At 38.4% G+C, this 10401-nt stretch overlaps 1 protein-coding gene across 1 annotated transcript; it reads right to left on the bottom strand.

Annotated features, from left to right (window-relative positions):
- Positions 1–999: 999 nt before the first annotated feature.
- LOC127161954 (H-2 class II histocompatibility antigen, A-U alpha chain-like) lies at positions 1000–10143 on the bottom strand. Its single transcript, XM_051104731.1, has 4 exons — positions 9987–10143; positions 8553–8798; positions 2752–3036; positions 1000–2635 (listed from the first exon to the last, which is right to left on the bottom strand). Exons 1-4 carry the CDS (start codon positions 10069–10071, stop codon positions 2514–2516), a joined length of 738 nt encoding a protein of 245 aa, XP_050960688.1. The 5' UTR covers positions 10072–10143; the 3' UTR covers positions 1000–2513.
- Between the last annotated feature and the right edge of the window lie 258 nt (positions 10144–10401).

Here is a 10401-nt window from a genome sequence, read left to right on the forward strand (position 1 = left end):
TTCACTCACGCTGAATCCCAGCTGAATGCTGCAGTGCTTTGTTCATTTGTTCACGTTCATGAGATTGATGTCCAAGATAACTGTACAACCAGTTATGCAGGTATAAGTGTCAAATGTTGCTTGGCAGGGAACTGCTCTCATTTTAAAACAAAACAAACAGAACTCCTTTCTAATAATATAAGTCTTTACTTTCACTTTTTCCATTCAACACATCCTTGCTGAATAGTTTTTAAGAGTAGTATATTATAACACAAAATTTCTATTTTGAATAAACACTGTTCTTTTTTTAACTTTTTAATCAAAGAATCCTGAAAAAAAGTTAGAAAGGTCCCAAAAAAATATTAAGCAGCACAGCTCTTTCCAACACTGATTATTAATCAGCATATTAGAGTAATTTCTGAAGGATCAAGTAACACTGAAGCCTGGAAAAGGTATACTTAAATTTCAGCTTTAAGTATAAAGTATATTTATACTTCAAATATATTTAAATAGACATATATTAGAGTAGATGGCTGATGTTCCGTAAATGGAAATACGCAGACTGAGTAACATTGTTCACAAAAGTTTCAAAGGACAAAGTACTACTAAGGCTGACTCCCAGACTTCTAACCTGAGAGGATGGGGAGATAACAGAATTATCAATAGAAAGTGAAAAGCTGTTAGATTTTGCCAAATTGGATTTAGCCAGAAAAACCTAATTTACCTCATTTAACCAGAAAAACCTCATTTTTTTCAGCATTTAGCTTGAGAAAATTGCACAAAAAGTGGGTTTTCTTTCTTCTAGACGGTCCATAAGGGAAGAAGGTTAGAATTTAGGTTGGGGGGCAAATAGAGCTGGGTGTAGTCTGCACAGCAATGAAAACTAAAACCATATATCCTAAAAATATGACCAAAACATAGCAGGTAAATTATAAATAAAAGAGGGCCCAAGACTGTCACGCTGGCAAAGGGCAGAGGCAGAGATAACTTTTGGTTTGTTTATTAAGACAAATGTGCACAGTGATGCGACACGGTGTAAACAGGTAAGTAGTTCAGTTTCTTTTTGCAGGTGATTCACAACAATGCCGGTAAACTCAGGTAAGTATTCAATATGTAAACAAATCATTCCAAAAGAAACACTCAGACACTTCCCTTTAAATGTCGTTAAATCTCCTTCCTCCACAGAGCCGTTTAAGTCCGAATCCTACTGAAGTACCTCGTGAAGAAGGAACACTGACGGAGTAGCTTACATCCACTGACAAAAGGACCCAGGTTAGTTTGATACCAGCAGGTGAGTAACACAAACAGGTAAGTATTTATACTGTGGGTGATTGGGTGCACAGGTGCATGTGATCAGCAGTCAGGTCACGGTTCACGTGTGTTCTGGCTTTGGAATCGTGACGATGACGTGACAAAGACACAGCCTTAAGGAACACCATGGTAAGAGATGAAGAGTATGATCTGACATTTTTAAGTTGGACAAATTGAGTGCACCCAGAGAAATAAAATCTAAACCAGGTGAGGGTAACACCAGTGATAGACTAGTCCAGAGGTGGCAACTTTGGTCCTAGAGATCTGCTGTCCTGCTCCAACCCTGAAAAAAACCTCAGCAGCTTATAGCCTTAGAAATCCTGAAGACATTGATTAGCTTGTTCAGGTTTATTTGATAGGGTTAGAACTAAACTCTGCAGTACAGAGGCTCTCTAAGATCGAAGTTGTCTACCCCTGATTAGTCTATTTAAAAGAACTTGATGAGACTTAAACTTAAAAAAGAACTCAGATCAAGTAGAATAAGTATGGTTAGCAGCTGCTATAAGCAAACTGTTAACTTTCACCATGGCAGTCTCTGTAATATGCATTGGATGAAAACCAGACTGAAATTTTTCAGACAGGTTGTTTTTTTTAAAGGTGAGCATGAACCTGAAATACAACAATCTTTTACAATATTTTTGAAAAAAAGTGGTGGATTGGAATATTGAAAATTGAGAAAATTATTAGGGTCAGTGCCTGATTTGTTACCAGATAGAGAAGAAAAACAGGCTTTGACCAAGAGAGTAGGAGGTGGGTCTAACTGACAGGTGGAAGACTTTGATTGTGGAATAAGACCTAATATTTCATAAACAGTCAGAAGTTCAAAACTATAAATTAAGGAAAGAAACGATCATGGGATGGCAGATGCAGCAAATCACGTGCCATATTATTTAGAATAGTTATTTGTTGATGAATATTTCATGTTCCTTTCATTTGACCTAATTATAGTTGAATAGTAATTGTTACAGCCACCAACATGTTACACCAGAGCAACAAATGAGATCTAGAATGTGGCCTTTAAAGTGAGTAGGAAAATTAACAGTTTGTTATATTTCAAAACTGTAAAGGCTTGATATAAATCCCTGGTGACAGTGTTATTGACATTGCGTGTATATTAAAATCACCCAATATAACATTGTAAGATGCTGAACACAGTGAAGTTAAAAATACAGTGAACTCATTAAGCAAATTTGTAATTTGTATTATTTCTGGGTGGACGATAGTCAGTTGTAGTTGTTTCCTTTAACGAGGAAGAAAGTTCCAGCAGCGACTCCCAGCAGTCCAAGTGTCAGACCCACTCCACAAAACACAGCTGGACCAACACTTGGGAGAGCAACATCCACATCTGGAAAATGCAAGCATAGGATATTAGAAGATGGATGAAAATTATAACAGCTGAAAAGATGATTTCAATAGAAATATGAGTTGAATCCATTCATTTAATTTGAAAATCACACTCACCCCATATTTTGGTCTGAGGTTGACCCTGGAGGGCTATGTGGTTCACTGTGCAGCTGTAAATGTCTCCTTCAGCTGGTGTAAAGCTAAGAGTGGAAAAGATGTTGAAGGTACCCTCTGCTCTTGGTCGGTATTGGCTTAAGTTCATGCCCTCTGTCACATTAACATTATTCTTAGTCCAAGAGATGCTGAGAGATGGAGGATAGAAGTCAGTCACATGACAGATGAGGGTGTTCTGAACACCCAGCTCTACATCATCCTTTGGATAGATGGATGTCTTTGGTGCATCTAGAGACACATATAACTGTATTTGTTAGTTAATTCAAATAAATAGAGATATCACTATAACCTTACACATATTATATAAACTGTTGAGGCAAAACTTAATGACACTTGATGCATATATCACATTTCAAGGTAACACTTACATGTTCCCATTATTATATATGGGATCATTAATAACTAAACATAAGAAATCTGAATCTCATTATATTCTAGTTATGTTGCATCATGACATTTTAAACACATTTGGTTTTGAATAAAGTATAAATAAGAAACATTATTAAGCACTTAAAATTGCTCACTAATTAACAGCTATTATGTGGAAGTTGCCCTGTTTAAGTTGGTATTCATTGTTGTTATTCATTGTCAATGCTTAAATTTTTTTTTTTCAAAAAATTGACAGTACTGTAGCATCTGGACCAATCAGACATACATTAATTGTTACATTTAACAAATAGTCTTTAAACCAACAAGCCAGCTATATGCTGGAGCTCTGGAGACAACCTCCCAAAGCAACTAACACCCCAAAAGGGCTCAGTTGCCAGGACGACTATCTGATAAGAGGTTTTATTGCCCAGAGGAATGCACATTTGCCCATGCTACATTTGCCCATAGGAAAGGCACAATGCCTATAAAAATAGACTCTTTCCTATTCATTCACAGACAAACCTTTCTTTGACCTTCCTATCACACATAGCCCAGGTCATTGTGTACAGTATTACTGCATTGTATTTTAATTGTCTGTTGTATTTGTATTTGTCTTTCTACTGTTTTATGCATGTGTTATGATAGATGACTAGTCATATAACCCACCTATGCCATGTTTGGTCTTTTTGAATTCGTATTTTGATGATCTAAAAGATGGTGTAAATTAGATGTTGATACCTATGCAACATATTAGTGTTTTAAGAAACCTTAGTAGTTTTTGCATCAACACCCAATCAAATTACATATGCAAAATACCATGCTCACAGACAAAGAGTCGTAAACTTTCCCTCCAAAGGTGAAAGTTACCATTGGTTTGTGGATCTCCTGGAGGCATAGCCTCCAGAGAGCTTAAAGGCATCAAACGATTGATCGCCTCCCCTTTTTCTTTTCTCTTCACTGTCTTCTTCGTCTGCAACGTCTTCCGATTGCTGCCCGTTTGGAGGAACCCACGGGGAGCCTGAGCCGGCACAGGCCCCAACATACAGAGCTGTGGCTCTCGACCACAGAGAGCCAGACATTTCCACTCAACCCTGGAATTCATCTTCATGACTCGCCTCAGTCAGTCAGTGGTTCTTTTAGAACCTTCGAAGATGAGCTCGAACTCTTCAGGACTTCCCTAAGCACGTGCCAGGCCTTGCGGTCTTGTCTTTCCATTCCCCAAAGATCACAGGATTTCAGCTGGGTCCCTCTCAGCTCTTGGTTCTTCTTCACTTTTCACATGGGACGAAACTCCCAGTCACCATCGAGTCAGAACATCTTTGGAGTTCATCACTCTTCAGACCCGGAAGAACGTGATTACGATTCCAAAACCACCACTGCTCCAAACCATCAAGACTTTCACCCGAGACTGCATTCGGACACTTGTTCAACGACCAAGGCAATGCAAGTATTGTACAGTTAACTAAACAGAACAGAGGTTTAGTATAAGCTGTAGACAGCACTGATGGTTTAACGATTCCGATTCGAGCTACATGCTCTAATGTAATAGTACTTTAAGAAAGTTATTTTCTGTGGCCAAGAAAATATCATTTCTTAGAGTTGATATAAAAATTATACTGAATGTTTACTCTGCGAACAGATTAGCTGATGGAAAATTTATTCTGCTACAGTTACTACTGGCAGCTGATATAAATAATTGTAAGTAATCATAATTAATTGTAATTATTTATATACATTTCCCTTTGAGCTAAATTCGTGACATATTAATGGTGGAGAATGCAGTCGTTTAAACATTATTTGCAAGCAGATTCAATATCAAACTTGTGTGTTTGTCTCATAAATTTTATTAACGTCTTACACATGCAGCTTCTGATAAAGTCAGATAGACTATAGCTTGAATGTGCCCTACCACGAGCAGTAGAAACTTGTTCAATGCTATAATACATCTTTAAATCGTACGATAAGAAACTAACCTGATATTAGTGAAGAAATCCTAATTTCTGTTGTTAGTAGAGCGTAAGCCTTCTCTGACAAAGAAATCTCAGATTAGCAGCCCGTATAAATGGTACCAGAATTAATTAATCTAAATTTGGGCAAAGAAATCCCCACTTTTAGCTTTAAATGTGCAAGTCTTCTCTGACGAAGAAATCTCAGATTAGCAGCCCACATAAAAGAATAAATTCATCTAAATTTGGGTGAAGAAATCCCCACTTTTAGGTTTAAATGCATGAGTCTTGTCTGACAAGGAAATTTCAGATTAGCGGCATTAAATAATCTGCATGGCGAAGAAATCCCACTTGCATTGATATTAAAACTGAGCAACGAAGAAATCTTGCTACAGTATAGTTATTATAATGGTGATTTGAGCGATGTTCCTCATTTCTCCGAATTAAGGCCTTCTTGTAACTATCGCATATCATTGTAATCATGAAGATTATGCAAATGAATAGCGAATTAATGGTGTAATTCTATTTTAGCTAACTAGGAATTTGCCATTGTCTGTGAAGTGAATGTGGTGTTTTGATTTGTGAATGAAGTTGTATGTGAAAAGTCATAACTGACTGCGTGTAAGTTTCCCATGCCTGTTTCATAGCCGTGCAGGTTCTGCTCAGCTTGTTCGTTGTTGTGAATATGCATCGGTCTCTTAGCAACGTCTGACCCCGGAAGTTGAGAGCAGCCTCTTCCGGTTTAAACTTATAACAGCATACACATCACAGACCCTTGTGTAAACTGAGTAGAACTGAGTGTTGCCAAAGCTAACTCTTTAGCAGCCGTACAGGCATATAAGCTAAGCCCTTTAGCTCAACTGTTAGCTGTTAGCATCCGACTAAAGTTTAGACATGTGTGAGTGTAAAGTGTAATGTTCAAGCCACTCCTCTCCTCTCTCTCCCCCTTTCTCTTGGTTTCACCTCCTGTTTGTGCTATCACCTTCTGTTTAGACTCAGTTAGGTTGGCCCTCCTCACATACTTGGGTTTTAACTGTGTTACTTTGATATTGACTTTATTCTACCTCGCTTGGATTTTATTTCATTTATTTACCTTTGTTTAGCTTGAATGTACAAATTCAGCTAAGTTGATTTTAATTAAATCACAAATTTCATTAAATCAATTTATTTACTTTTCCTTTTAGTTTCCTAAAGTTATTAGGATATATTCATTTTTCTTTCACCTTATTTTAGTTTATCTGACCATCACTATCTTCCCCCTTGGTATAGGATTATAGCAGTTCTAGCAACTGTTGTCCCCTTAATGAGCCGTACAGGTCCTGTCTCTCGTTACTCCTTAGCAGTCAGGCCTGCTACATGAGGTACAAGTACCGTTCACCAAGCCATAGGCCCTGAGAAGACTAGAAACACTTCCTAGTGTTTCTGCTTATTTACCTTGAGATGTTTGATGTGTCCCTGCTAGCTTAGCTAACAGTCTCCCTAGATTTATGACCCGACTATAGCATTCCTTTGAACAAGGGACAACTGCGTAGTCATATCTCCTATCTTAAACTAAATAAGGAAAGCCTTTCCTTCTCCCTCTGTCTCTTTCTGATTTTATTTCAGTTTTGTTTATTTGGTACCTTCATAGTGACCAAACCTGTGAACCATCAGTGTTTTGAGTAATAATTTGACTACAGGTAAAGCCTGGTCATTAGCTGACCCCCTGCTTACAGCCCCATCAAAGTTACTCAAACCCTCTCTTTGTGCTGACCCACACAAAATCTTAGCACCCCCACCTCACTAGCTGCCCTAACCAGCTATTCACACCTTACACGGCTTACAGAGCCGTTCCCTATACAGATAGCTAACACCTCTGTACGTACTTGCATTTGCTGTCTGCATTTCTCTCTCGTGTTCCCACAAGTGAACCAGCATGCCTCAGACATCCAGCCCTGCCACCCACCAGGAACACCTGGAGACCCTGCAGAGCACTGTGATGGACATCCTTCAGCCTAAAGCAGCCAACAACCTGCAATGGCAGAGAAAGGAACAGCGGGACTGCGACACCAGGGGACACCTCACACCCAGCCTGGACAACCAGGAGCTGACCAGCATCATTTTCTCCTTGGCCCACACCCTCAAGGGCCTCAGACTGGAGGTAAATGAACTGAAACTGCAAGTCATAGAGTTCCAAAGGGAACCGACACCTGCTCAGCAAGAGAAGGAACAGGACAGGCGCAAGGAACCTGACAGAACAACGCAACAGAAGGAAATCACCCATCTTCAGGAGGCTCTAACAGCTGCCGGACACAGAGAGCAGCTTGAACAGGCCACCAGACAAGATTTGGAAAGAGAACTGTTTCACACAAAGTAACTGTTAAAAACAGCATACGTGGAAATTAATGAGAGAGACACTAGAGCTAAGGCCCTAGAAGGCCATCTGCATGCAGCCAGAGCTGAAGTCCAAACCCTGACTCAGCAATTCGGCAACATTAAAGAGGAGCTTGACATGGTTCAGACAGAACTGAAACAGTCTTACAGACTGTGTATGGACTCAAGTAAAAGACACCCTGCTGCACGTCACACAGCCAGCAGTACAAACCCCCGTACCCCTGTACACAGATACAAAGGGGGGAGCCAAAGCCTTCTGCTTGACACTTCACAAGTCAGTTTCCAGAAAACCTCTGCAGCCGCAGAAGGAACAGAATTAATTCTGACGAACCCTGAAGTAACACATGAAGTGACGCTTAAAGAACTCAATCGAATGGCCAGAAACATCCCTGCATTCACACCAGAACTTGCAGGAGACCATGACGTCCATGCCTACATGACAGACATTTTCCTTCAGTCTTGGAAATGTGTGAACTACCAAGATAGACATTATCTGCTCTGGATCACCTCTAGCCCAGAGGTGTGACGCTTCCTGGCTCGACAGCCAGGACACCAGCAGCTAAGACAAGCCATCATTAAGGAATTCTCAGACCCAGAGTCTAAACACGGACTGATCGCTGTCCTGGCCACCAAAACAGGGCGGGTATGAAACTCCACGTTTACTACCACAGACTTTGACGAGCTTACTTCGGAGCTCGCAATGAACCTGGGTTGGAGGAGAACACCAGCTTCAAGAGCCTCTTCCTCCAAAACCTGCATCCTATGGTGAGTCACCATTTAGGCATTCTTGCCTGCCCTCACTCAATGCCTATTCAACAACTGCGTGACCTGACACAGAAGGCCTTTAACAAGCACAAGGCCTCCACTAAAGGTGTTTGTAAGAACCCACTGATTCTGAACTGCACAACCCAGAATTCAAAGCAGGCACCAGAAGGTTTCCAGCATTGCCACAATGCCAGGCCCTTTCTACAGAAAGACACTAGACACTAGAAATTCACGACAGTACCTAAGATGGTATATTCGTTAAAAATTTTGTAGCATATCTTCATGCCTTACCCATTTCTGGTGGTGGGCTCTTGAAAATTTTAGTCAAAAAGGGTATATCATTTTTGCATCCTTTCATTTCAATAACACTTTTTTCATAAAAATGAGGAAATTCCATAGGAATTGCAAAATCAGGCAATGTTACTACTCCTCTCTTCTGATTATAGTCAGCATGCCACATCTCTTCTCCATCAAGTCCATGCATATCCTCTCCATCTGTCTCAGAGCATCCATGAATTCCAAAATATTCATGTAAAACTGAAATGCAGAGAGCATAATAAAGTCAGTTTATTTACATACATGGAATAGTGACCTGGAATCATTTATTCCACTTTGATTTTTGTCCTCAAAATATAAAAAATCTTGAGTGTAGGACTAACTTCTTATACATCTCATCCCAAGCCTCCGAATTCCAAAACCTCACTGTGTTTGTATGTGAGGGGTTCACATTTGCATTATTTTTGGATCTTAAGAAAAGTATGAATTTGATTCAAATTATGTATAAATGTATGCATGTTTTGTTGTGTGTGTATTTATTAATTTATTTATTTATTATATACTGTCTAGCTGCCCTGGTGCTTTATCTTGTAACTGAGCCAAAAGGCTTTTAGGTTGGGTCAGTTTTTATTCTTTCTTTATTTTATTTTATTCAGATATTATTTATATTTTAATGTCTCTCTGTGACATTAAGCATTAAGAATCCACTTGGTTTATGCAGGCTATTCATCAACTCATGTGTGTTGAAATCTTCATATTCAAAAAATAAAATGAATCTCAGTTATTAACACTCTTTGCTGCATAACTGGCAAATAACGAATCACATGAAGCTATATATACATATATATATATATACACACACAGGTGCATCTCAAAAAAATAGAGTATCATGAAAAAGTTCATCCTTTGTTTGTAACATTTTGATAATTAGAGCTTACAGCTCATGAAAGTCAAAAATCCAGTATCTCAAAATATTATAATATTTCCTAAGATCAATCAAAAAATGGATTTGCAAAACAGAAAAGTCCTTTAAAGTATGTTCATTAATGCACTCATATCTCATATCTCAAAAATGTAACACTGCATTTCCTGTGCTGTGTTTATTACTAACCCAGCAGATAATATGATGCATGTTTATAACATGGCATGTATTTTCAGAATATGGTTTTACATTAGTTTTCTGTGTTAATATTATAAAAGCAAGAACCTTGCATGTGCATATAGTTTCAAGAACAAAATACATGTTTTGTGTATTTATTTATTTAGTATGAAATCAAGAAAATGTGACAATAATTACGATGTGTTCAGGTGGATGTATTAATGTAAAAAAGCAAACATTTTAAATCCTAATAAAAACACAGGTTTTAAATGAATGACTAACAGTGTTACAGTTTTGCCATTATACCAATTATGAAAATAGTACCTAAGTGATTAAAAATTTTAACTTACTTTCAGCATCAGTTGAGAGAACAGTGGTTAAAGTAAGAATTGTTATGTACAGCTCCATCTTGATTGATAAGCGTTGAATAAACATCAGTGAAATACTTAACAGACATGAAAAAGGCAAGTTAGCTTTTGTATCATCCACTCAGAGTTTGACCCACACAGTGACAGTGCTGTATCTATAGGAGGAATGAAAGGTTTTCCTCGTTCACCTGTCAGGCAGTTCACTGATTTTATCTAATGTTTTGATTCCTTCAGTCTGCAAGTGTAAATACAGAAGTGCAGTAACAAACTGCAAAAAGACAGAGGAGCTTTTAAACTCTTAAAAATAACTAACCAAAAGTAAGAACACTACATTGCTCTTACCCTGACAGTAATTTAAAAAAAAAATAGTTTTGAATCTCTTTCACTAATAAGTTGC

Source organism: Labeo rohita, unplaced genomic scaffold, assembly GCF_022985175.1.
Source record: "Labeo rohita strain BAU-BD-2019 unplaced genomic scaffold, IGBB_LRoh.1.0 scaffold_788, whole genome shotgun sequence".
Lineage (NCBI taxonomy): Eukaryota > Metazoa > Chordata > Actinopteri > Cypriniformes > Cyprinidae > Labeo > Labeo rohita.

Bases quoted from the DNA above. Each gene is read 5' to 3' on its own strand.
- LOC127161954 (XM_051104731.1), bottom strand. From the start codon at position 10,071: ATGTTTATTCAACGCTTATCAATCAAGATGGAGCTGTACATAACAATT. The intron at 8,799-9,986 runs GTAAGTTAAAAT...TCTGCATTTCAG, and splicing joins TCTCTCAACTGATGCTGAAA to TTTTACATGAATATTTTGGA. The intron at 3,037-8,552 runs GTAAGGCATGAA...ATGTGTCTCTAG, and splicing joins GAGCCCACCACCAGAAATGG to ATGCACCAAAGACATCCATC.